We start from the raw sequence: 27,877 nt of genomic DNA on the forward strand, positions 1-27,877 counted from the left end.
ACAACTGTGGCTTATTAGAGCCTACAAGGTTCCCTTTAAATTGTTCTTCTGCAGTGGAACCAAACATCAGATGAAACCCTCTTTCTCAATAAAATCCCCCAAATGTTTGAAGTTTTAAGAGGCTAGCTTTGTCAGCGCTAGCAAACAAAAGCCATGACATGGCATTCTATGGATATCAATTCTTTTAAAAAGGTTATATATACAATGTTAGCCATGTATAATTTTTCTGTAGTGTTTTTCTTGACCCGTCAACATCTCTCAAACGTAAGCTTGGAAATTATATCTTAGCAATAATGCTAAAGTTTGCGTTTCACAGTGTAAGCATGTGCTGCTACACTTGGAAAGTCAGTGTTGGTGGATAATGAAACATTTGTACTCGTAGGTAAAGATTCTTAACGCGTTCAAAGTAGTAATGTTAGTGTGACACTACTAACTGTAACAAGGTATCATGAAGTTTATTAACCCATAGAAATACATTAATTAGCCACTTTGTTATTGATCCGTAGATTTAAAACGGACTAGAAATATCTTCTACCCTGAAAGATGAATAGTAGCATAAGCTACTTGCTGGACTTCTCCCCACCCCCCAAACCTCCTGTCAATGCAGCCTCTTGTTTTCCCCTCCCTAAATGCAAACCCCCACCCATCCGGGACCCTCTACCTGTATCAGTTACACCTGAGCAGGAAGGTGTCATATTACAGGCCTCAGAATAAGGGAGCCTCTTTGATGAGCTGGGGTTAAGGGGAAGCTCGGTGGGTGCAGGTAGACATGGTCGGTAAAGAAAGGCTTATTTGTGCACTTGCTGTTGATGACTGTTCTTAACATACACACTTTTTGAGTCATTGGCTGCCAGTCCAAATGTTTTGGCCGTCTATCGCCGTCATGGACTGAAACATGATTATATGATTATTCCATGGTGTTTTCCCAGTGATTTAGTGACTTTTCATCTTTTTTCAGAGGGGTGTTGCATGGAAGATGTCTGGAAAACGCGACTGGTCTCCCTGCATGAGAAAACGAAGCGCTCCCGTGTTGTGCGCGCTAGGTGCAGTCTTGCTATGTTGCCTTCAGAGCAGCGCCTCCATCTCTGGTGAGTAGACCTTCAGATGACTACAGTCTGCCTTATGTTAGAAGTATAAGGACGCCTTTTAGTTGAGTTTTTCATAACACCTGGGGCAGGGTTAGCATTGCCAAGGACAAAATATTCCGACTGGCAGCGAAGGGAGTGTTAACGGGTCTGGCAGCTGGAACAGCAATTTGCCTGAAACCAGAGAATGCGATTTTTGTGTGTCAATGGCGAATTGTAGACGCAGTCCCGGAGTTCACTGAGGAGCCGGGATCGGTGGTGCAGAAACTGGGAGGCAGCGTGAGTCTACGATGCGCCGCCCGTCCAGCGTCCGCCGCTATTAGCTGGCGCCTGAACGGAAAGACGCTCGAGGACGGAGACCTCGGCGTGGAGCTTGGGCCCAGAGGCTTGTTCATCGCCACGCTGTCCAACATAACGTTGGGCCGATACCAGTGTGTGGCCAGCACCGGGATTGGGGCCTTGGCCAGCGTGCCCGCTGACGTCACCGCAGCTAGTGAGTAGCCACCCACGCAGCACACACAGCTTTGCTTTTTTTCCCTGTGTGTCCAAAAGAAGGTCCAAAAAACACAAGTTTTTGTAGTTTTCTGAACATAAAAAAAGACTTAAAGCAACCCATTTAACATCCCTATAGAGCTGAAATCCCAACTTTACTTCATAAAAATGCAAGAGAATGCTCTATGAGTTCTTTTTGGGGAGTTGGACTCAACTGTATACTCTCAAAAAATAGGTAGAAGAAACCCTTTTAGATATTTCGTATCTGTCTTGCTCGTTTTTGTTACCATGTTCAACATCCTAACAGAGTTGGGACACTAACACTTGAAAATAATAACAACAAAATCTTTTGAACACTTTTATAGCAGTCGTTCTCAAACTTGGTGGGCTGCGCACCCCCTTGCGTGTTGACAAATATCCCCCCAAAATGTTAAAAAAAAACCACAACTTTTGGGGCAATTAAAAGCACTTTTTCGTGAGCCTTTTAAGAAACGCAGCACAAACGACATCCCCAAAAAGTTGGCACATTCCTTCTATGCTACACACATCCAAATGATCGCTTCCAGCCCTGCCCAGTTGGAGTGGATTGGACGTCTACTGCCGTCAACAAGTGTTTTCAATATCAATTTCCCACGTATTCTGTGAACTGGGCTGGCAGCTGAATAAAGTCAGCAAACCACCACCCGACGTTTAGCTCGCTGTCTAGCTAGGACTTAGCTCCAATGTCTTAGCGAGGACAGCATAATGATGTATAAAACATGTTTTTGGATCATTATTTTGAGATTTGAGGGAGGTGTTTAGGAGTACTTAAAGGGTTAATTCCAACTTACACGAAAATTCGGGTTACGTCACCAGCGTAGGAACGAAACTTGTTCATACCCTGGGGCCTACCGGTATGACAAAAAAATCGGAATTGTGCATTAAGACCTGCGGTATAAACCTAGCCTAAGAGTAATACTGTAATTTTCAGACTATAAGCAGCTACTTTTTTCCCCCCACAGTTTGAATCCTGCAGTTTATAGTCCAGTGTGGCTTATTTGTTGACTTTATTTGGTTAGTCAGTAACACGTCATAAGACTGACACAAGACCGTCATAATCATGACATGACACTATCATGGGCTTTAATGAATGCTTATGACCACGGTCATCAAGTGTCATCAGGCAAATTATGTCACCAACTTCATTTATGTCCAGCTCGGATCTTTTACATCTATTCGAAGTGAGATAATTTGCCGAATGACACAAAACGACATCTGCCAAATGCATTCATTAATGCTCATGGCAATGTCATGTCATAATTATGATGGTCTTATGACAGTTTTATGGCACCACTGTAAAATAAGGTGTTACCAAATACCATGACTTGCAATTGATGAAACAACTGGAACGGTAACTGAAGAAATAATTACACATAAGCACATAACATGAATTTTAATGTTATTTACATCTGTATTGCTGCAATGCATGCTAGGGGGACATGTTGGACAATAACAGTGTTGATAGCAGGTGGCAGCAGAGGTTGACTGTCTCCTCCAAGGGAGCAGTGATGGCCAAATGAAGCTTCTTGAAGCAGTGAAGCTTTGTAGCCAATTGGTTCAAAGCTTCATGGTGGTTCATTTGGTCTTATGACAGTCTTATGATGCCGCTGTCAAATAAAGTGTTACTGGTTATCTTTTGGTGTAAATATCCGATAATAGAGTGAGGACAGCTGCAGTTTATAGTCCAGTGCAGCTTATCTATGAACAAATGCCGTATTCATGTCAAATGTAGTGGGTGGCGGCTTACACTCAGGTGCGCCTTATAGTCAGAAAATTACGGTAAGTACAGTGGTACCTCGACATACGATCGCTTCGACACACAATGTTTTCGACATCCGATGTAAAATTTGACTCGCCATTTCTTTCTACATCCGACGACAGTACCGCAGTTTCTCTGTTTTCCCGCAAGACTGACGCATGGCAGATTTTCTTGTGAGAGAAATCAACATGGGTTCCAACAATGTTAGTGCAGGTGCTGAAAAAAAAGAAAAAGATATTTCTTACCAATGTGATTGACTTGAAGATAGATATAACAGAAAAATATGAGCTTGGGGTGCGCATCCATGATCAACAATACAGCCGTAGACGGTCCTCCTCCATTCGCTAAGGTGGCAATGACTATTGTGGTAACCTCGCCAAAGAAATCGCCAGCTTTGTCAGGTTTCTAATCATTTATTCCATCAATTTGTGCCTCGTGTCCCTCGCAGGAAGTAAACAAAGTGAAACTAAAAAGGCTCACTTTATCAAGTCAGCCACGCGATGCGTTCAGGTACACCAGGCAAACACATTCGCCACATTAGAACCCGGTTTGTTACATTATTACATGTATTATTATTATTATTATTATTATTATCGCTATTATTATATTATTATTCAGAATTTTATTCGTAATGTATTTGTTTTGCTCTTTGTAATTAATATTTGCAATAGTAACATATGTTTTGAGAATTTAGTGTAGGTTTTCGGGCTGTGGAACGAATTAATGGAATCAAAATGTCTTCTTATGGGAAAATCCTGCTCAACATTCGACCATTTCGACTTACAAACAAGGTCCTGGAACGAATTAACTTCGTATGTAGAGGCACTACTGTATTTTCATCATAAGCGGATTTTAAGGAGGGGGGGGGGCAGAGGGGCCAGCGCCCCCCCCCCCCCCCGTGGCCGAAAAGTGTCATTGCATGTAATTGACTTTCCCATATGTATATATATATATATATATATATATACTAGTATATAAAAGTTGTAAAGCAATAAAACTGCAACAAAAATAAATGAAATGAGCAAAAAAAAACATTTTTATAATGGGGCGAAATTATTTTTTGAGCACCTTAGACTTTTTTTAAAATTAATTTTTCTATCTCAAATATTTTTTCACATTCAAAAACTTTTTTTCTATGTTTGAAATCTTTCTTTTTTTGATTGCAGTGATTTTTCTTTTTGAAAATCTGTATTTTTTTGAAGCAACTTATTTTTTGATTAAATAATAAAGAGAGAAATGTCAAAGCCAAAATGTGGCCCAAACACAAATCAACATTACTTCAGTCAAAAAAACAAACAAACTTGACTTCGATTTTTTTTTGGCTGAAAATATATATTTTGATAGAAGCAACTTTTTTTTTTTTTTTTTTTTTTTAATGAAGCAACTTTTTTTTGATTGAATAATAAAGACAGAAATCTACCTCCAGATGGTTCTGCCCAGGGGATACAACTTTTACTGGGGTAAAAACATTGGCACGACACCGGCTGGCGTACCAAATTCAATGGATGACGATCTTGGCGAAAAGTATTGCCTGAGCAGCCTGATTTAGAATTCCCCACAAAAATGAGGGGAAATAAAAAACGCTCATTGTCAACTTATTATTATAAATATTCTTTTAAGTTAATTTTATTGCTGACACTGCGTTTAGGGGTCATCAACATGGTGTGCCCCCTCTACCGCCAAAGTCAAACTCCGCATATGATTTTCATCCAAAAAAGTAAGACTAAGACGAAAATTAAAAGGGCACTCCCATACACATGCTGAAAAGAGCAAAACAATACCTTTAGGATAGTTTTAGGTGTCTCAAATTCTTTTTTTTTGGGAGAAGAATACCTTACTCTAATGGGGTTGAGCCCGCTCTGTGCATGTGGGGATACATTTGATATGCATCATGGGACGTCGAAGGGGCCCGAAGCTGTGTAACATGAACCGTAGGAATGGAAGGGGGGGGACACTTGGGGCCAGTCCGAACAGGAAGAGGGACCAGGACTTGGCTAGTAGCCCCCAACCCCCATTTGCTCGGTGATGAGGTTAAAACGTGTAGCCGCGCGTGATGCGACGACGATGCCCTGACGATGTCATCGCCGTCAACCCGGCCTTGAACTCCCGAGGAGTCGCTCCATAGGGAGCGCGTACGTGCCTGCTCCCGTCTCCGCGTGTTTTTTTGGCCATGGGGGTACTTTGATTCCCCGGATACCCTCACTGCTATGATTCCGAATCCATAAAGATGAAGGATTTAAGCCAAGCAAGGCCCTCCGGTGCGGGAGGTCCGCCCGGCTTTATGAACGCAATCAATCCTGCGGTGCACGCACGCACCTGAGAGAGGCGCCCATATGCGGGGAAGAATGTGGGAGCGAGGCATAGGCTGTAAAAACACCACCTGATTGATTTCGCAAATGGAGCGCTCACAGCACTTAGCCTGACATGTCTTTGGCCCGCGTAAAGGTGTGTGTTTTGCGTGCTCCCCCTCCTCCTGCATCATTCCTCCACGTTTTATTGCTCCAGCAGACGGACCAACAGACAGCAGGGCCCGCTGAGTAAATCAAGAGCGGTCTTGCAGAGAAGCCGTTTGTTCTTTTGGCTTTGAGTAAATCACCGCCAAGAACAACACACCTTGTCCGGGAAAAGAATGGAGCGAGGTCGTGTTTTGTAAAAGTACATCACGCAGCTCTTCTTGAAAAATAAGAGACAAAATTTGTTTTTCTTTTCTTTTCTTTGGTAGGGTATTCTACAAAACAACTGATAGACAAAAAACAAGCTATTTGTCAACCTTCTGCTGTGAATCAGATTGGGTTTCTCACCAGTAGACGTCCAATCCGTTTGAACTGGGAGGGTGGCACCTAATGAACGTTCGTTCATTCACTGCCACCCTCCCACTTCAAATGGATTGGACGTCTATGTCTGTCAGTGGCAGCCAATGCCGGGCCATAGACTTCATAATGTATTGACTGGACACGTCGCCGATCAATAAGTGGCCTGCATTGTTGGTGTGGCCGTCACAACTCACCAAGTGGAATCGGAGACAAAGAGCTTTTTCCGTTGAAACTTCTTGTGAATAAATGCTTAAATCCCTGAATTGCTCATAGATTTGGATGTAAAATAGTCCCGATTCTTGGTTAAAAGCAAAAAACGTGCAGTTAGCATTTATTTCATGTAAATATTGCGAACTATGATGCTAGTCAATAAGCAAATGTAGCGGCGGCCTTATCTAAACAAAGAGCTTTTTCCGTTGAAAATTCTTGTGAATAAATGCTTTAATCCCTAAATTCTATATAGATATGGACGTAAAACAGTCTCGATTTTTGGTTTAAAGCAAAAAAACCTGCAGTTAGCATTTATTTTACGTAAAAATTGCGAACTATGACGCCAATGTCGTAGCGGCTAATTTCTCCCGTTGATTTTTTTTCACATTTCAAAATGCATGGTTGGTACTAAAAAATATAATTATCTTGAATCCTCAAACAAATGACTCCTGAAACAATCCTTCCTGTTTGTATACAGTACAGCTTTCGTACTTTTTCAACCTTAAACCGGTGTTGGATCGCTGCGTGTGTCGCTGCGACCGACTGCAGACAACTGAAGCGGAGTGTGGAATGGCCACCTACTTGAAGGCGTGGCGCAGTGCCTGTTGAATGTGACCCGCCAATATGATTATGAAGTCTATTGCCAGGCAATGAGTTCATTTTTTCCCGCCATTTCCTGTTGTTTTTCGTTCACTTTATTTTCCTTTTAGTGCATTTACATCAAGGGCATAGGTTTGGTCTCAACATTGGTAGGGACGAGATAACAGCATAACCTGCATGTACACTTTTTGCTTGGGATGGGACATTAATAAGACCAAACAGATTGAGTGAACAGGGGTCAGGGCTACATTTCTCACCAATATGAACCTACCGTAATTTTCGCACTGTAAGGCACACCTGACTACAGTATAAGCAGCCACCCACGAAATCTGGCAGGAAAACGGCATTTGTTCATACATAAGCCGACTGGACTATAAGCCGCAGCTGTCCTCACTGTGTTATGGGATACTTACACCAAAAGATATTAACCAGTAACATTTTATTTGACAGCGGCATTATACGACTGTCATAAAACTAAATGAACCACCAGGATTCATTCATTGCTTCATGAAGCTTCATTTGGCCATCACTGCTCCTTTGGAGGAGACAGTCAACCTCTGCTGCCACCTGCTGTCAACAATGTTGTTGTCCAACATGCCTACCAGCATGCATTGCAGCGCTACAGATGTAAATAACAATCCAAATGAATGTTCGGTGCTAATTATGTTTTCAGTTATTGTACCAGTTGTTTCATTAAATGCTAGTTAATGTATTTGGTAACACTTTATTTGACAGTGGCGCCATAAGACTGTCATTAGACAATCATAATTATGAAATGACATTGTCATGAGCATTAATGAATGCTTATAACAGATGCCATTTAGTGTTATTCGGCAAATTATCTCACTTAATAAATGAAGTTTGTGACATAATTTGTCGGATGACAATGACATCTGTCATAAGCATTCAGTAATGATTGTGTCATATCATGATTCTAACGGTCTTATGACGCCGCTGTCAAATAAAGTGTTACCTATTAACCCAAATAAATCAACAAATAAGCCGCATTGGACTATAAGCCGCAGGATTCAAAATGAAGGAAAGAAGTAGCGGTTTATAGTCCGAAAATTATGGTAATTATTTGATATACTTAATCAGGGGTGCTCGTTATGTCGATCGCAAGCTACCCAAACCCCCCCCCCCCTTTTTTTTTTTTTTTTAAATTAATGTACATAGTAAACTATGATTACCTGTTGTTTTAGGAACATATAAAGTTATGCAGCAATCGCTCTCTCTAAGCAGCTTCTTGCTCATGTTTTTCTGGTTCCAGTTTCCAGGCTACATTTTTCACAGTTTAATTAACGTTAACAGTAAAAAACAAAAACAGAAGGACACTTCTAAGCAGCTTCCTACTCAAGTTTTGCAGGTTAACAAGTTTACAGTTTAATGTTATGCTAACTCTGATGTAGGTTGAACTTTCAGTAGCAAAATTAGTGGTTTGTTTCCTACCTCCACAACATTGGCGTCTTTTTAAATTACTTTCAGTGGCTGCCGCTGTCCGAAAATTTTTTTTAATACTCCTCGTGCTCGAAGGGGGCAGAGGAGGTGGGATGTTGTCGACATGTATTTCTGTCAGGGCTGTGTGAGTGTGCGTGTGTGTTGGGGGTGGGGCAAGTAATCAACCACTCAGACATGCGTTTGAGGGGGGGACTGGACCGGCGCATTCAGCAAGTAAAAAGGGGCAAATGTAAGTTTGAACATAATGAAAATAATTCACTTAATAATGATAAGGTCATTTCTATCCTTACAAAATATGGGAAGACAATCGAAATTACCTGTATAGCTGAACTCATTTATATAAAACATATATGATTGCTTAAAGGTTGGTGGGGACACTTTGAGCATCTTGAAAAGTTTGTTGCTTTGTGTCCGTACCGTCCCTATGCAAACCTACGCCCTTGACCAACAGTTGTTGAAGTTACTCAAAATCTGGAGAAAGTAACATGTAAATGCCTTAAAATGATCAGGACGTGACCTGTAATTGCCCACAAACGTGTGATTAATTGTGCAAGATGACCAATCCAGTCAAAATGAATTGGATGTCTACCGCTGTGAATGGCAGTCAGTAAGCTAATGGACACACAATTCGAATAGAAGATTTTGGTAGCAACCTATTGGTTCCTTTTTTAATTTTAATTTTCAAACAGTGACAAATATTTAAAGCAATATATCGATTCTTGGTGGGAGCATATCGATAACCTTTTGGGCTACAAGGTATCTCGATATATCCACTTTAGATATATTGTCACACCCGTAGTGTCCACATATGAAGGCCACAATATTAACATTTACAAGCAGGGTTTCCCCCAGTACTTTATAAGCCTGCTGGGCCGCCAGGCTTTTCTTTCTTTCAATAATATAGTGTTATTAGTTATTGGTATAGTGTTAACTATAGCAGCTTTTAATTGTTCATTGACTTTTGAGTTTAAAGTAAATGAATAATTAAGATAGCATGAATAACCAATAACATTTTGAATCGCCCCCTCCAAGTCAAATTGGACGTCAAATGGATCAAATGGATTGGACAGCTAGCGCTGTCAATGGCAGCCATTGAGTTAAAAGAGTGCCCTATAAAGGGTTAATCGCAACCCCTCGACCCCCACTTGTGTCTTTTTCCGGGCTCTTAAGAGCAGCGAGTGGCGCTTCCTCCCCAAACCCAAACTGGATCTATGTCCCCTGAAACCCTAGAGTGTGGACACCTCTCACCTTTGACCCCTCCTCCAGGCCTCTGGCAGGGGGTTTAAGGGTTCAAGGGTCAGATCGGTGTCTGCAGACTGTGTGTCTGCAGGACACTGGCGGCACAAACCCCTCCCTCTTTTGTTAATCCCACTCTCTCCCACATTTCCCACAGAATGTGAGCTGGTGTAATGTTTGACAGGATTAATAATGACAACTTCAAGGATTTGGAAAGTCAAGTTAGCTGAGAGTAAAGCCAAAAATTGACGATAGAAATACCAAATTACTGTATTTTCTGGACAATATTCGTACTTTTATTCATACTTCTGCTCGGCCATCATCATTACTCAAGTGTGATTTATATGCTGTATTTTTTTGGACTATAAATCACACTTAGTTTTTCAGTTTTATCCAGTGTGATTTACAGTATATACTTACTATGTTACTATCCTGTATTTTATAGACTAAAAAGTGCATTTTTTCCCCCAGTTTGGATGGGCCTGCGACTTATACTCAAGTGTAACTTACTTTACATTTTAGAATATAAAACATACCTAAAATCCTTTTTGTTCCCTCAAATTTGACAGCTTAATCTAGTACGATTTCTGTATATATTCTCGTTGTGCTGAATGACTTTTAACTTTAAAAAAAAAAAAAAAAAAGTATTAATCAAGAAACTAATATTGTTGCACTTTCCAGTTACTTTCAGAAGAACCATTGACTTCACTATCAGTTGACGTGAAACGGAGCGCATATTTTCATAACCAAAGCCACTAATGACCGAAAACCAAAACCGGCACCTCCCCTAGGCATGTATGAGTCTCCATGAGCAGCCATACTAAATTTTTAAAGTCGTTCCATAAATAAAACCCGATTAATTATTTTTTTATATAAGTATAACAAAACTTAAAATGGCTATAAAATTCTTGGATTTTACGCTAGATGCACAAAAATCACCAAATGCAAAGATAATTACCTATAGTTTTAGGATCAATAGCTATATTTAACATATCATATAAGTTTTTGCCCCAAATAGCAACTTTTTTTTTTTTTTTTAGTGCAATTTTGACACAAGTTTTCAACAGCTAATAAATCACTTAATTTTCACATCAGAAACTTAATGCTTGAGGAAAGCATGCAGAATCATCTGAATTTACTCAACTAAAGGAAATTTTGCATTTTTCTATATACAATTACGACTTATTTAGGTTGCAATCCGATGTCACTATTGCCTCTGCAGGTCTTGTCGGCTATCTGGCCCTCGTCATTTTTAGATTGAAATGTTACATTAAAAATAATGTAAAAGCTGATTCTTTTCTTTTTTGTACAGATTCAGAAATGTCTAGATGGCTACTTTTTTTACCCCCAAAAAACTGGCAGCTGGCCGAAAATTACCTGATTATTAGAACGTAAAGTTACGCTATAGACAAGTTTCCTGAGCGAAATATGGGCAGCGCCATCTTGGAAAATGTCTGCTCCGAACTTCAGGATTAGAAAGAACAACATGAATTGCAGTGGAAGTAAGCAGTGTGTTGACAGAGTTAAAACTGTAAAATCAAGCCAGAGGATCCCACGGAACCTCCAAAAGTGGATTCAGCACGACTTAGATGAGACGTAGATGAGATTGTATGATTGTTCTGATCAGTTCGTTGGTCATTCGTAGACAAAATTATGACAACCTGTCAGCCTGTGTTGACGTGATGTATAGATTGATACGCCGGCCACTTGAGTGACCAAAATGAGGTGAAATTACAAATTGTATTACATTTGCCGAATGCAGAAAGGCTGGCACGAATTTTGTTGTTACAAGTAAATACTACAAGGTATGTACCTATAAACAAAAATAGTATGTCATTCTTTTTTATTGCAGATATTGATCGCAATAAAACATTTGGACAACATGACTCTATTTGTTGTTTTATTTAAAACGATTGGTGCATGTGCAAAACAGGTCAATAAATCACATTTTATAAAATTATTGGAAAAGTAGCATATGAGAATGTGATATCAGACAGCAGAACTCCGGAGCCTCGCAAAACTTTCCCCCGACATTACGGCGGCTTTCTCCTGCTGTCCTCTGTAATTCCAGCCCCAATAGCGTATCTTAAAGTTGCTGCAGTTAAAAAAGCTCGTAGTTGGATCTCTGGATTGAGCTGACGGTCCGCCGCGAGGAGAGCCACCGCCTCCAGCCGCAGCCTCTCAGCCGCCCCTGGGTAGAACGACGTAGTCTCGATATACTAGTATGTTCATCAACGTACAGTAAGTGTTGCTGTGAGGCACATCAATTTAGCTTCCCTTGCGTTTTCCACCTGTAAACAAACGAATAAAAAAACTTGTAACACTTGCATTTATGCGGTGCCATTCAGTAGTTATAGTAAATAATATTAAAGATCATCATAATTACAATCATCGTAATAACAATATCAAAGGCAACAAGTCGTTTCATACGCAAGATTTTAGCTTGAGTATTTTTTGAGCACCGGACACATGAAAATGCAGGGATAGGAAGAACATACCTTTCATAACACAGCGGAAACATGGCTACAAAAGCACCCGGTCTTTGTGGTGGCACGAGCTTGGTTCCACATCTGCCTTCATGAACATGTTGTCCTCCCCTGTTGTGATGATGGCAGATTGATGTGGTATTTCTCAATTGTCTTTTTTAAGGGATTATGATGAGTAATGTTACTCCAGCTCCACTGTTGTTTTGGTTAGAGAAAGTGTAAAAGTCGCAAGCAGAAATGCAGAAGTGAAGCGGAAGTACCTCGGAAACTTGTCTATTGTGTATGGATGCAAAATCGGACATGGCGGCCATCACAAAACAAAGAGCTTTTTAAGTTGAAAATTCTTGTTAATAAATGCGTAAATCTCAGAATTTCTATAGATATGAACGTTAAACAGTCTAGATTCTTGGTTAAAAGCAAAAAACCTGGTGGTTATCATTCATTTTACGTAAATATTTCAAGCTAAAGTTACGCTAATTTTTCCATCATTTCATTTTTTAAAAATGTTTCAAAGTGAATGCATGGGGCCATTTTATATAATAATTACCTTGAATCCTCGACCAAATGATTCTTGAGACACTCCTGCCTGCTTGTATGCATTAAATTTTTTCTCCTGTCTCCACCTAAATCCGGCATTAGAACGCAGCGTGTGTTTTAGTGTATCGCAGTGAAAGCTGCCACGACATTCTGCCTGGCCCGGCCCCTACGGGAAGCCTTGGCACATTATCTGTCGGAGCTGTCTCGTCAACCGATAGTGAAGTCTATGGAAGAACATAGAACATTTATTAATAGAATAATTAACAATTAAAGTAGCTTAAGGTAGTGGTAGTTCAAGTAGTTTAATTAATAGTAATAAATAGTTTAATAATAAACCAAAACAAATCTATTCTGGTAAAGATTAAAAAAAAAATTATAAATAAAACTTTAAGAATGTTCAACGATAAGAACAATTCAAATTTATAATATAAAATAATAATGACATTTCCCCCAAATTACGATGTATTCCTTCTTTTTCCTCTGTACTGTGCTCCCATATCTTACATATTGTATTGAAGTGTTAGGAAACAGTTATAAAGCTGCCATTAATCCATTAGTCACATTACAGAAACGAACGGTACGAATTATACATAAAGTTGGATTTCTTGATGCTGTTCTTGTTTAATTGATGTGTATATAATCACAATTATTATTAATGAGCCAACTCTGTTGGTCTAGTTGGTTGTCTATTGGTTTAGTAGTTTTTGTTTGTTTTCTTGTTTTGTTTTTTGTTGTTGTTTTTGTTCTTTTTTTTTTCTCTCCTATCTCTTCGTTGTGTGAACTTAAGTCAAAAGACAGGAGTATCTCACAAGATAAGACTGCTGGACATTTTTCTTCTTCCCACTCTCTTTCGAGTGCAAATAATTATTGTGAGTTATACTGTATTTTTGTTCCTTGTGTATGCTCGAAATAAAGCTTCATTCATCCATTCATACTTATACTCCGGTGCGATTTATAGTCTGAAAAATACAGTAGTAAGTTGATTATTTCGTGATCTACGTTAGCAATTTCCAAACCTTTTTCCGGGCCCTCCAAAAAGTTGGCATGTTAGCCAAGATGTATCAAGAAAATGAGTGATTGTTGTCATATGTATGGAACAGCCAGTACTTGCCAAAAATCCCTTGAAGCTCTTTTTGATGTTCCTGTTGGCCTTGAATGTGAGCCAGGCTAGTATAAAGTTTGACAGGATTATTGACTACTTTGAGGCCCTGGAACGCCGAGTTAATAGCAAATATCATATAATTTACGGTTAAAGTTTGGCTTTTTTGACATCAAGTGTTGATAATTTTTTGGACCGCTTTGATTCCTGACCTTGTATGTTCTCACACTGCCTACCAAAGTACAAAGTTTGTACTGTTTTGCAACTTAAGTGACACAACCGACTTCTCTTCTCAGAGCTTCGCGATTTCGAACCCGACGACCAGCAAGAGATTGAAGTGGACGAAGGCAACACGGCCGTCATCGAGTGTCACCTCCCAGAAAGCCAACCCAAGGCGCAAGTCCGTTATAGCGTCAAGCAGGAATGGTTGGAAACATCTAAAGGTACGCCCCGCCACCCCTTCAGTCATTCCCACTTCCCATTACTATCTTCATAATTTCCCGGAATGCGTAATGCCGCTATCTGAGTCTATCATTAAAGCGTTGATAAGGCGGATTATCTCAAGAATGTTAAAACACGGCAATTGTGGGCTGTTTATTTACTTCAAAAGTTGCCTGGAAGAGAAGAAAAGCGGCAGTTCTTTGATAATGCCTGCGAGCTGTAGCTCCTCAAAGGAGACTTATCTGCAAGGAAATGAACGTTTGAACGCGTTCCTGCACCAGCGGACTCGACGCTGCCACCCTCTGGTGTAGATTGGTTGAAGAGTGATTGTGAGGTTACGGAAAATTGTTTGTGTAGAATATTTGGAGTCAATAGTTAACTCGTTCACTGATATCAGGGCCAACTCTGGGCGTAGGCAAGCTAGGCGGATGCTTAGGGTGCCGTCTAGTGGAGGTGGCATGAAAAACATTTCTCACGCCAACCTGGATAGTATTAGCCACCTGTTTTGTGGCACAAATCAGGCAGGGAGGAACAGTCCACACTAACAATATGCAAGCAGATCCACTGGCAGGTGATAAAATCAAAGGTTTTAAAACTATACTATAATTATCACAAAATAACCAACTAAATAGCATCACAAACAATTAATGAAATAACTGGAACCTTAACTAAATAAATAATTAGCACAGAATATGAAGTTTAAATGTTATTACATCTTTAGTGCTGCAATGCTTGGAGGGAGGCATTGGGAATCTTGGACAACAACAGTAGGTTGCACCAGATGTTGTCTCTCCCAAGAGAAGTGATAGTTTACATTGAGCAGTGATAGCCAAATGAAGCTTCTTGAATCAATGAAGCCTTGAATTGGTGGCTGCAAAGCTTCATGGTGGTTCATTTGCTCTATGGCGCTATCGAGTGGTCATGAAGCCCAAGAGGCAAACAGTGTTGAGAATTCTATGGCTATTTGTTTACGAAAAGGATATGTATGTGCTTGTTGTACTGTGTGAACAAAATGCAACAAGTGCTATAAGGATAATTTGCTATTCATTTAAATTTAGAAACAATAGCGTTGACAGTGTTTTGGCAAAATATGAAATATTCAAAAAATATATATATTGTAGGGCTGCAGCTATTGATTATTTAAGTAGTGGATTCATCTTTCAAATAGTTCGAATAATCGCGTAATCGGATTAGGAACACACAAAATTAAAATAAATAGTTTAGCCTCAAATGGTATTAAAAAAAAAAAAATAGTTTGGGAGTACAACAAAAGAACAATTGGCTATCTTGCATAGTAAAAGCCCGCTAGCTTAAATGCTATAAAATGCTAACTTTTTTTTTTACAATGCTCGTAACAGTGTTCAAACACATATTCCCACAAAAAAAAATATATATACCTTTAAACTAAATTACGAATGCATTAAAAAAACATTAGCTCAAACAAAAACTTGGTTCATGTTGGTTTTAGCAGGGAGCAGCTGGATTCAGCCATGTGAAATAAGTTGTCATATTCACTGTTACCACTAGAGGGCCGTGTATCCAGCCAAATCAATAAAACTAAATGCAAACACTTTCAAAACAAACCATTACAACGCCACTGTGATTAAACGAATACTCGAAACAGCAAAATTTAATTCGAATCTTTTTTCTAACCGAATTACTCGAGTTAATCGATTAATCGTTGCAGCACTAATATATTGTTATTTTTTGGGTGGGAGAGGCTCCTAGCTACACATCGCCTAGGGCACCTAGTCACCCAGGCCTGACTGACATTGACAGCGATACTGGCAGCCCTAGAAGCAACTCATCTCCTATCGACGTTATGAAAAAGTATTTGTTTTGGACATCGATCTACGTCAGTGGCAACCAAAAAGTTAATTTATGAAATAGCATTAAAACCATTAGAGCAGTGGAAAGTTTATTGAGATCCTGTATTGGTTTCCTTGGTTCAAGTGTTTTAAGTGGTAATATGCCAAAATTAGTGTGTGGTCAATGTAGAAAACAGTTCATTTTTAAAGCAACTCTGTTTCATATATCAGCATCAAGCAGCCAATGAGTTAAGTGATTTTTAATGTCTGAAAGCAAATAGTGGGAACCTATATTTATTGTGAAATTGACTAACAACTTGCAGGGTGAAAGTGAGTATTTCTCTTTAGTAATATTTACAATCTGGTAGATTTAGACTCCCCAAAAAATGTTCTTAGCAGGAAGTTTCCACACCCCTTACCTTCGCATAAAAATAGGCCCGCAGGAAACGCATAAAGCTGGCGCGTATACGCCCGCCACATTTGTTTTCACATCTGCCTCATGCGTTATTAACGTTCGTCCTTGGCCGTAAAAGCACTTTTATAGCTGTTTCTCTGTTCTATAGGGAACTACCTCATCATGCCGTCAGGGAACCTGCAGATCGCCAACGCCACACGGGACGACGAGGGACCGTACAAATGCGCCGCTTACAACCCCATCACCCAGGAAGTTAAGACGTCATCCTCGGCCGACCGTCTGCGCATACGCCGTAAGTAGAGATCGACCAATACATGTAACAGTTATCCTATTATATCGGCTAATATTGCCCGATCTTCAAAAAAGTAGTGTTGCACCAATACAATTTTTGCCTCCCAATACCAATTCTGCGACCTGGCTGCGTGGTATCGATACCATGTTTAGTGAAAACATATATATTTTTTACCCCATAGTACTAACTTAAAGAATACTCACTTGAATGTAAAATAAATGCTATTATGACTTGGTCAGATACCTTTTGTGCCTACCTGCCATGGGTGACAATAAATGAATGAACTCCTCTAAAACTTGAGACCTAAAATACTCACAAAGGGCAAAATGTTTGTTCAATTTGTTATCAAGCCGGATGCATGTATTAAGTCCACAGTCAGTACCGTTAAACCAATTTGTACATTAGCTTAGCTCATGTGCTAATCACTTATGCTGCTTTTCCCAGTTTTCCTTCCTCCTAACAAAGCTAACATCTTTATAGACACACATGTTAATGTCAGCGTTTATAAAAGTCCTGGTTGGTATTACTCTTTAACATCTATCCACTATTTAAAGTATAGGCCTATAAATTGAAAATATTAATTCAATGAGCACCTGCAACAATGATTAGCAGAATAACTACTCTAGACTCAGAAAAACACTTTTTTCCTCATCTTCTGCTCGTTATTCAGGGAAGGGTGGTCGACAGGCATTTGGAAAGTAAGGGAATATTCACACAATTGATTATTTAGGTCGTCGATTAATCTACTAATTAATTAGTTCGAAGAATCAAGTCATTGGATTACACACATTTAATGCTTTGCAGAATGAATTTTAGGAGATGTAAAACAAAGAAACAAATGTATATGCTTTTTATAACATTTATGCTTGCTTGTTTTTTTTTTTTTGGGGGGGGGGGGGGGGGGGTTACAATGTTCTTAACAAATCGTTGAAACACATATTCCCGCAAAAAACTCCTAAATATACTTCTAAATTACGAATCCATATACAAACATATTTGGTCAAACAAAAATTTATGTTGGCCTAACAGGGAGCAGCATGATTCAGCCATGTTAAATACAATGTTATATTCACTTTTGCCACTAGAGGGGAGTCTTTTCACCCAAATCAATAAAACTAAATGCAGCACTTTCAAAAGAAATCATTACAACGCCACTCTAATGTAACGAGTCATCAACAACTTTTAAGTTGAAGCTTTTTTTCTAATCGAAATACTCGATTTAATCGATTAATCGTTGCAACACTAATTCTGACCTGCCCTGCTTGGACCAGACCAAACCAAAAAGGTTTGTGGTGCGAACCTGTAAATTTTTTTGATAACTATTTTTACTTTCGTAATATTATGTTGAAGTAACGCTACCCTTACTTAAATAAAATGTTTGGCTACTCCACCCACCTCTGCTGATACCGACCGGTAACCTACATTTTTAAGACTAGTAAAAATAATGCAAAAATCCCCCCCAAAAAACAGTTTTTTTTTTTTTGTATTAAACAGAGTTCTACTGACCTTAACAATATTACATGATGCTCTGTCACTATCATTAGTTTCTAAAGAGCAGTAGTTTCACTCAGCGGACATATTTGCCTAGTGGTTTGATTTACAGCAGCCGGAGAGCACGAAGGTACTGGAAACGTGTGACAACTGGCTCAGATCCGATATTCTGACCAAATCCGATACTGTCCAATACTTCAAAAATAGCCATATCAGGTGCTAATACCGATAAAGGGTGTCGGATCGGGACATCCTTGTTGCACAGCATCAGCATGTTGCATTTTAATGCCGCATCAACGCCCTTTTCAACCAGTATCAATGCAACACTAAAAAAAAGTCCATATATGGCCCGATTTATCGGTTGACCTTAAGTCGTAAGTCAACACTTGCCTGTCTAAATATGGAAATTGAGCAATTCATAAATTCTAGACTTGAAGCGTGAATATGCTTTTAATTTGTACCGTATGCCACATGTGCCGCACATATGGCACACACTTGCCAGTTTGAAGTTGCCTGGCGCTCGTAAGTCTTTTAAGCACTTGGACTGCGTTCAAAGAAAGAAAATCATTGCGATGTCAATTATTAGCAGGAAACTCTTGGCACTGAGCTGTCGACGTTATCGTCCCGTTTCCAGGCTCCACGTCGGAAGCTGCACGAATCATCTACCCGCCAGCGTCCCGCTCCATTATGGTGACGCGGGGCCAGCGACTGGTGCTGGAGTGCGTGGCGAGCGGCATCCCAACGCCACACGTGACTTGGGCGAAGGACGGCGAGGATCTGCGCATCCACAATAACACCCGATTCCTGCTCAGTAACCTGTTGATCGACGCCGCCGCTGAGGGAGACTCGGGAACGTACGCCTGTCGGGCCGATAACGGCATCGGCGCCGCGGTCGCCGCTATTGTGCTCTACGACGTGCAAGTGTTTGGTAAGCTGGGTTTAGATTGATGATTTTACATCTTAACTCATTACCTACCATCAAAAACAATAGAAGTCCAATTTAATTAAACTGGGAGGACTGTCTGGGAATGCTAATGTTTCAGTGCTATTGACGGCATTAGATTTCTAATCCATTTGAACTGGGAGGGGCGAATGAACGAGCCTTCATTCGGTTGGACGTCTAGCGCGGTCAATGGTAGGCAATGTCAAAAAGGACAGGCGGCAGAAGTTATTTTTCAGCTCATGAAAACTTTTACAATGCCTGATATTGAAATAATGCAGATGCGTTAACCGGAGTTTTTACAAATCTTCACTATTTCTGAGATTTTTAAAAGGGTTATTTTTATGCCCTTATAGTCGATATGGATTGAACGTCAGTTGCCCTCAATGGCAGGGATTGAGTCAAGAGTGAGTATAAAAAAAGGAGGGAATCTAATTAAATGAGTTAATACTAAAAATTCTTATATAATACAAAGGTCATTCAATAAATAAAGTGATATTATGGTATAAGGACTCATAATACAGATCGCTAGGGCTGCAACTAATGATTATTTTTATAATCGATGACAGTAATTTCCCGAATGCAAGGCACACCCGTGTATAACGTGCACCCCAAATTTACTTGTAAAATCTAGGGGAAAATTATTGTACCCGTGTATAACTTGCACCCTAATTTTAGCACCAATAAATAGAAGAATACAAGAAAACAGAGCTCGTGTACAGATACAGAAATGTCATTTTACTGACTGGTGAAACACAGCACAAGCATAGCACATTGGTAGTTCAAAACATTACCGTAAACTGACAATATGTACGGTAATAATATGATCTGATAACTTGATTTTATAACCAGGACATTATGTAATTTTGGTCTGCATCGGCTTGCACCTTGTTGATCAAATCGTGTTTTTTTTTTACAGAGCAGTTTGTAGGAGCGTTCCCAACGTCGTAACTCTAGCCAATTCAAGCTCATCAAGACTGTATTTAAGCCCAGGCGATCAAAGAGAACGGTGCCAAGATATTAACTTGCTGGGCGCCATTCGATACCCCTGCTGCCCTTGTTCTGAAATCCCCTACGTTGTGCTGGTATTTGAGTGTATTTGTTTTGTTGTCTTATCAGTTCTCTGCCTACCGCCTAGGTTATTATTATTGATCCCCATCGACCTACTGTCAAGGACCCATTGTGTTATTCCCCCTTTTCCGCTATTGCATATATTTTTGTTTGTATTTAATAAACCCTTGAACGCATCCCTCCATTGTTTTTTGCATTGAGGTACAACCTTGTTTCCGCAGTTGCGATCGGCAACAAAATAAGCCACACATTTCCAAAGTTGGACGATGGACTCTCTTCCTCAACTCTAAGATCCAGTAGCAATTTAATTTTGTTATGTTTTCAGTTTAAATTATCTATTTCCAGTTTGCTATATCGATATTTGTGATGTTTGTTTACATCTTTTCGTCTTACCGCGAAGAAAGCGGAAGTGATGATCGGCCCGCCATGATATTTTCCATCATCAGCCATCGTGCTGTGACACGGGAATTTAACGCTTGCTTTCACATAAGCCTCGTCCCAGGACTTTCACGGGAATTATACTAAGACGCAACCCGTGAAATGTCAGCCTAATCTCCGTGTCAGTCGACCTAGGAAACTCGCATACAAGGGCTTCACGTTTAAATCCTGCGATTTTCATGGTATTTCGGCGCGTGTGAAAGGGGCTTAACTCTCTCTCCCTTAGTAATATTATTGATTCAGGAGCCCAACCTGAGTGTAGCAGTGAACTCTCTCTCTGTCTTGCTCTAATCACTGGCGCGAACGCACAGCCTCACATGACACACAAACAAGGACCCAAACGGGACTGCTGATAGCTGCAGGCAAAAAACAATTATCAAATTTGTTGGCAACTAATTTATTGATCGATTTTCGATCGATTAATCGATTAGTCGTTACAGCCTTACAGACAGTTTACTTTTTTTTTGTTTGTTTGTTCAAACGTAGTCTTCTAGCACTATCACACACTTTTCCCATCTGAGCACAAGCTTCCGTATTCCCTCAGCGTAAAAATTTTTGGACTGATGTCTCAGCCACTCGCTCAAAACACTTTTGACTTTGTCACTTTTAAATTTCGTGCCACTTTTTCAGACATGTTACGACTGAAACAAGTGGCACTATATACACAGTTGACATTCGCCTATGGAATTCTATAAGTTTGCAGTCTGCTGACCACTGTTCAATCCTGGAGAAAGCTTCTTGGTCGGCATCTTTTGTTCATCACCAAAACTTAATGTTTTGTTTTAATCTGCAAAAGAAATTAAATCCATGTGGAAAAAAGAGCTTCCATCTGTAATAGAAGTCCTTATACTGAAAAATGGACCTTATTTATCGAATGACCCTTGTATTTGAATTTTAAAAATGTTTATTAAAAAAATTAAATTAATTAAAACGGAAAAAAATGGAAATAAGAGTTCATTGTTAATATTTACTTTGCTTCACTTTTTCACACTATGACTGAATTAGTCAAATTTCCCCACATTTTAACAAAAATAAATGAAAAATGACCTAATATTTTATTTATTTTTAAAAAATGTAATTTTATTTTTAAATTTTAAAAAATGAATCAAAGTACATGAGTTAATAGCATGTCTGATTTACATTTGAGTTATTTAGTAAGTTTTTTTTTCAAATTTTTCATTTATTTCAAAATATATACTGAATAAAAAAGGAAAATAAACAGTAACGATGCATTTTTTATTATAAAAATGTTTAAATTTCTAATTATTTTTTAATCTAAAAAAAGAAAATACAGTCGATATTCACTGAGTTATATAAACAGCAAATAGCATGATTAAATTATCAAGAAAAAAATAAATGGTGATTAGTCAGCGATCAGGATAATCGTTTGAGGCAGCCCTAGTAGCAACTAAACCAAAGACTTTCTGTTCTGAACACAAGCTGGTACAGACAGACATCTATATTGTCTCCTGTCCAGGTTATAGATTAATGTTTTTCCAGCCTTTTTTTTGCCTATGTTGTCACAGTCGCTCTCCAGCAGCTGGCTCGAATTAGTCACGGCTCTGCAGTAATGAGCCCCACCTCTCTTTCCCCCCGATTCACAAGAAGTCAACCATCAACTCAGCCTTGACGCACACGTGTATAATTTATGCTCCTTGTTGGAATACGTTCAGTTATTGGCATTCATCCACAATTTTGGGGATACGAAACACAGATGACGATTTTATTTAGTTGAGGTAAAATACTGTGTTTATAGAAGTACTCAACATGTTAACCTGAGCCAAAAATCATGGGGAAAAGGTGTTGATGTATGATTTGTTTATGCCGTGTGTAATTTTTTTTTTGTTTTGTTAAATGACTGATTGCATTTCCTTCCAGAACCTCCTCAAGTTGCCGTCGAGCTTCAACAGCAGGAGGCGGCGTTGGGCGAAACAGTGCGTTTCACCTGCCAGGCGCGTGGCAAGCCCTCCCCTACCGTCACCTGGCTTCACAACGCCGTCCCCCTTTTGCCATCGCCCCGACATCGGGTTACGTCGCGGATGCTGCGCGTCTCCAACGTGGGCCCTCAAGATGAAGGATTGTACCAGTGCATGGCAGAAAACGGGGTTGGCAGCTCACAGGCGTCTGCTAGACTCATTGCTGTGTCCGCTGGTGGGTAACTTTTACACATTATTTTGTGTCATTCATTTGCATAAGAAGTTAACTTGATTGTTCTTTAAAGGTATTCCACCCAGAACCAAGCTGCCGACCATGTTTCGTCCGCTCAGTCCGGATAAAGTTCTGAGGGAACAGCCGCCCGTCAGACCCGGCTCGTCGGGGGCCATGTTGCCTTTGGACTGCGCGGCGATACCGGGTCAAATTCTACCCGCAGAAGCACCAATCATCCTCAGCCAACCTCGCACGGGCAAAGCCGACTACTACGAGCTAACGTGGAGGCCGCGACATGAACGTGGGGCGCCCGTGTTGGAGTACATGATCAAGTACAGAAAGGTAGAAAGCAATCAGTGATACAAATACATAAAATAGGCTGGGAAATTGTGAACTCTTAAATAATCGCATTGTCATACACACAATTCAATAATATATTCAAGAGCCCTCACACTTCGCAGTCTCAGCAATCGCGATCTCAGTTAAGCCTGTCGCGATATGCATTTAGTCAATTTATCGCACGGTATATAAAAATGAGGGCGGTAATTTTCCCGGCTGTGATTAATCCGTTTGCGTGTGCTGCGTGCACTAGGCACACGTGAATGTTGATTGCATATGAGACTCCAGTTCCTTTCACAGATGTTTATTGGACATCAACACACCGTATAATTGAAGTTCAGACATACAAAATAATAATAAATAACAATCAACAATTCGAAATGTTATTGATTCAGCAACCCGAGTGCAGCAGTGAACTCGCTCTCTCTTGCTCCAATCACCTGCGGGTGCAGCCTAACATTACACAGAAACAATGACCCAAACGGGGCTGCTCATAGCTGCTGGCAAAAATCGATGATGAATGATGAAGTTAGTTGGCAACTAATTTATTTATCGATTTTAATTGATTAGTTGTTGCAGCCTTATCTACTTATTATAGCTAGGTAGCATATACACATATTCAATCATTTTTGTCTTCCCATTTCCCACTTTTTTCTATTTCCTGGCTCTGATGATTAAAATGATAATTAACTGTTCATTGGTGAGTTGACTTGGCATTCATTTTAGTTTGTTGCCTAGCTTTAAAGTGTCTGTGGCCATAAAAAATCTTAAATAGCATTATTATGTGAATTAAAATCATATTTTGAGACGATTCGACTGATTCGACTATGCACAGCGCAGATAATGAGAAATGAGTCTTTTAATCTGCCATTTAGCTATTCCTGTCATTATAGCGCTCTGGCGCCACCATCTGGGTGATGTCGTCGGCAGAGTAACGATTTCAGCTGAATTAAAATCCAGCCCAATGGAGGAGGAAGATTCAGAACGAGGAAAATGCGACGGAGCAGTAAAATGCCATCATTGTTTTTATCTCTCCGATATATTTACAGGAAATTCTTTTTATCTAAATATTTTTCCCCAATTGCTAAATAAATTGTATAGTCGTGACAAATAAGTATTGTGCTTAATGGAATATAAAATATTAAAAATGCATTTTTTCTGTACGACGGGGCTAAATTACTGCATAATGGTCAAAACTGCTGACTTCCTAAACCTCCCGAATGGTATTTTATGCCAGTGGAGTTAGTCGGCTCTTGTCAATTTCCTGCGGGGACTCTGAGACAAGGAAAGAGTGTAGACAAAAGAGGAATGCGAGAGCTATGCTACATGCCACCCCGAACCGAGCAGCTCTTTCAAGTTTCTTTCTCGCCTTTCGAAAATGAAAAATCATACAAAACAACCCCGACTCATTTCACACACGGCGGCAGGGGTGATAGCCTTCACCGATCGGCCAACTCCCAGCGGTGAGCAAGTTTCGGCTCGTCGTTAAACGCCGAAAATGGCACATTCTCGGTGGACAAACCGGCCGACTTTGGCGCGCGTGGCTGCCTGAACCCAAGCTGAGGATAGTGCTCTCTCGGCGGGCACACGAAGAGGGCCGAGAGGGGGGGAAGTCTCTACACAATCGAGAACCGCAGACGAGAGTGCGTGGCTGCCCAAGCACTGGTGCTCATTGGCCGGTGACAGTGGTGTGCCACAAGCCACCGGTCGTCGGCCGAGGAAGGCAGCCATTCCCGCCTTTTCGGTGGACAAGGAGAATTGTCACCCACAAAAAGCAAGCCACCTCCCTATTAAAATGTGTGCCATGATCCCAGTATTTGACATAATATAAAACACGTAGCTTACTCACTTCCCTGTCTGTCCAGTGGTCCCACAGTTGTCGGACTTGTTTTGTCCATTCTTTGTGGTCATCAGGATGTTTTTGAAACCCAAAAAGGCTCACACGCCTCTCCCGGGTGCAGCAACAAAAGCCTGCAGCACATTGCGCTGGCGTGATGTGAAAAATAAACGAATTAATCAGCAAAATTAGCTGAATCCGCAGTCATTTTGAATACTATAGTAATGGCTGTATTGTGAAGATGATTAGTCTGCTGACGTCACATTCGCCTTCTTCCTCAATCCAGACTCTGGCCAGAAGTCATTCATTTTCATGGCGCGGGATTCAAAAAATTGAATATATTGAAAGCTTCCACACACATCCAAGCGGTCCATTACATTCAGGAGCATAAAATACCGCGTGAAATATGAACTAAACATGCTTTTTGCTGTCATACGCATTTTAATATAAAACTCGAGTTGATTTTTCAGCCACTGGTAATAACTTTTCTCCATGCGCTCACTAGGTTGGAAACCCATCAGTCGAGTGGACGTCCAGCAGCATTTCGGGATCCCTTCACAAACTAACGTTAGCCAAGCTACAACCGGACAGCCTGTACGAAGTAGAAATGGCCGCCAAGAACTGCGCCGGCTTGGGTCAGCCAGCCATGATGACCTTCAGGACGGGAAAAGGTACAACATTTCACCACATTGAACGGTGTGCTTCGAATTCCAGTGTTCTTTTCTCACTAAAAATGCTGTTCCAGGTCGTAAAGGCTTAGGCGGTCATAACGATTTGCCTAAAACTCCTGCAGTTCCATCGCCAAGCCTTTCGCGTAAGTGTCGCTCCATTCGCGTACTGTACTAACAGTCTTTTTTCTTTTGACTAACATGGACTTTTCTCAGTGTCTTTCACTTCTGTCTGCTGGAGGAACTTTAAGTAAGTAGCTTATTAACATTCCTTCTTACAAACTAACTGCAAAATACATTGTATGTTGAATTCAAAATGTTTATTCATTTTTTTTCACATTTCACATTCCCAAACCAAGAGATATGATTGTTTTTCTTTTTTTTTGTAAATTTCATTGAAAAAAATATTGATATTGTTTGGTGTTTCTTCCCTCTTACTGTCCAAGCAAAATGAGCAGGTAATGCCACTTATAGCGAGTTAGCATGTGCTGTACATTTTTTTTTTTTTAAATATAACACCAATTCCCATCTTTTCCTGTTTCCTGGCTCAGATTTGACTTTTTTTTTGTTTTTTTGTAAAAAAGAAAAAAATGAAATAAACAGTAAATATTATTTTTCTATTTTAACATTTTAGTTTAATAAAAAGAAAAGTATAGTATACATATTCCCTGATTTCTGTATTATTTACAGTAAATAGAGTAAAAATGAGTTTCTCCCACATTTTATACATTTTAAGTCATTAAAAGTGGTGACAAAATATTTTTAAAAAATATTTAATATTTTTGTCTTTTGCCGTCAAAGGCAGCCATTGGGTGATTATTTCTTCGAAATTTGACATATTTTAAAACATCAAAAGTGATGACAAAAAATTTACAGAAATATTTTTTAATTGAATGTTAAATTGTATAATACATTGATCCCTTGTTTTTCTCTGCAATAAGTGAAAAACCGCGTAGTCGCCCACCCCCCTGCCCACAAAATAGGTATTTTTTGTGTTCAATAAATGTATTCAGGTTTAGCATTGGAAAGAGATAAATATAAAACAGGTTTAATTTAAAAATAATAATAATAAAAAACAACATATCTATATACAGCATATATTTTAATAAATGGTTGTTAAGCACTTCAAATGTAATAATTACGATAAGTTTTAAACATGTTACTGTCCCACCGAATTATTTTTTTAAACAATAATAAAGTAGAAAAATGCTTGTCTTTATTAAATGCTTCATTGAGTGAGACTTTACACCACTTACACACAATGAGTTGCCACAGTAACTGTTTAACAAGTTAAACGATGATTGATGCATGCGGCGCTTTGAGGTTTCGGCTTCCAGGCATCTCTGGAAAGATCAAACCTTAACGTCTGTCAATCATCTTTAACTTTAATAAGCAAGCACTGCCTGACCAAGAAAAGGAGCAGGAGGGAGAGTGAGACTACGTGATCAGATCGGGATTTATTTATTTATTTTTTTAAATTTGGGGGGGGGGGGGGGAATTGCAATGACTGAGGGCGCCAGGTTTGAAGCGTTAAGTAGCGAGGGATCACTGTATTTCGATGATTTGATGTCACTATATACTTGCAGTAATGCTTATGACAAAAATATTATTTTCACAACAGCTCCTGAAGCACCGGACAAACCGACTGTTTCCACGGCGACGGAAACATCGGCGTACGTGACGTGGATCCCGCGCGGGAACCGCGGCTTCCCTATCCAGTCCTTCCGCGTAGAATATAAGAAGGTGAAAAAAGCCGGGGAGGACTGGGTGACGGCGGTGGAGAACATCCCACCGTCGCGGCTTTCAGTGGAGATTACGGGACTGGAAAAAGGTCAGTGCCGAGCGTCTTCATGAATTCCATTGTAAATGAACGCGGTTAAAATTATGGTCTTTCTACGTAGGGACGTCTTACAAGTTCCGAGTGGTGGCAGTCAACGTGATCGGGTCCAGCCCGCCGAGCGCCCCATCGAAGGCTTACACGGTGGTGGGCGGGAGGACCCACGAACGCCCTGTGGACGGACCCTACATCACCTATAATGAAGCCATCAATGAGACCACCATTGTTCTCAAGTGGACGGTAAGGATTGAACATGATTTGTGTTTATTTTGCTTGGTTTGTTGTGTTTAAGTGCCTGTGGGAATTTTTACATTCACTCTTAATTTGTTAGTGTTCTG

At 39.9% G+C, this 27,877-nt stretch overlaps 1 protein-coding gene across 2 annotated transcripts in view; it reads left to right on the forward strand.

Annotated features, from left to right (window-relative positions):
- Positions 1-27,877, forward strand: part of boc (BOC cell adhesion associated, oncogene regulated) — a 70,281-nt gene that overhangs the window by 33,570 nt on the left and 8,834 nt on the right. For both annotated transcript variants that reach the window (XM_057824132.1, XM_057824133.1), the window contains exons 2-12: positions 959-1,088; positions 1,306-1,578; positions 14,111-14,257; positions 16,627-16,770; positions 18,896-19,189; positions 22,589-22,861; positions 22,932-23,200; positions 25,540-25,705; positions 25,780-25,848; positions 27,324-27,533; positions 27,604-27,779. In XM_057824132.1, the coding sequence (XP_057680115.1) occupies positions 977-1,088; positions 1,306-1,578; positions 14,111-14,257; positions 16,627-16,770; positions 18,896-19,189; positions 22,589-22,861; positions 22,932-23,200; positions 25,540-25,705; positions 25,780-25,848; positions 27,324-27,533; positions 27,604-27,779 (2,133 nt within the window). In that variant the 5' untranslated portion in view covers positions 959-976. The remainder of the gene's footprint in view (positions 1-958; positions 1,089-1,305; positions 1,579-14,110; positions 14,258-16,626; positions 16,771-18,895; positions 19,190-22,588; positions 22,862-22,931; positions 23,201-25,539; positions 25,706-25,779; positions 25,849-27,323; positions 27,534-27,603; positions 27,780-27,877) is intronic.

This window comes from Corythoichthys intestinalis, chromosome 20, assembly GCF_030265065.1.
Source record: "Corythoichthys intestinalis isolate RoL2023-P3 chromosome 20, ASM3026506v1, whole genome shotgun sequence".
NCBI classification, from domain to species: domain Eukaryota; kingdom Metazoa; phylum Chordata; class Actinopteri; order Syngnathiformes; family Syngnathidae; genus Corythoichthys; species Corythoichthys intestinalis.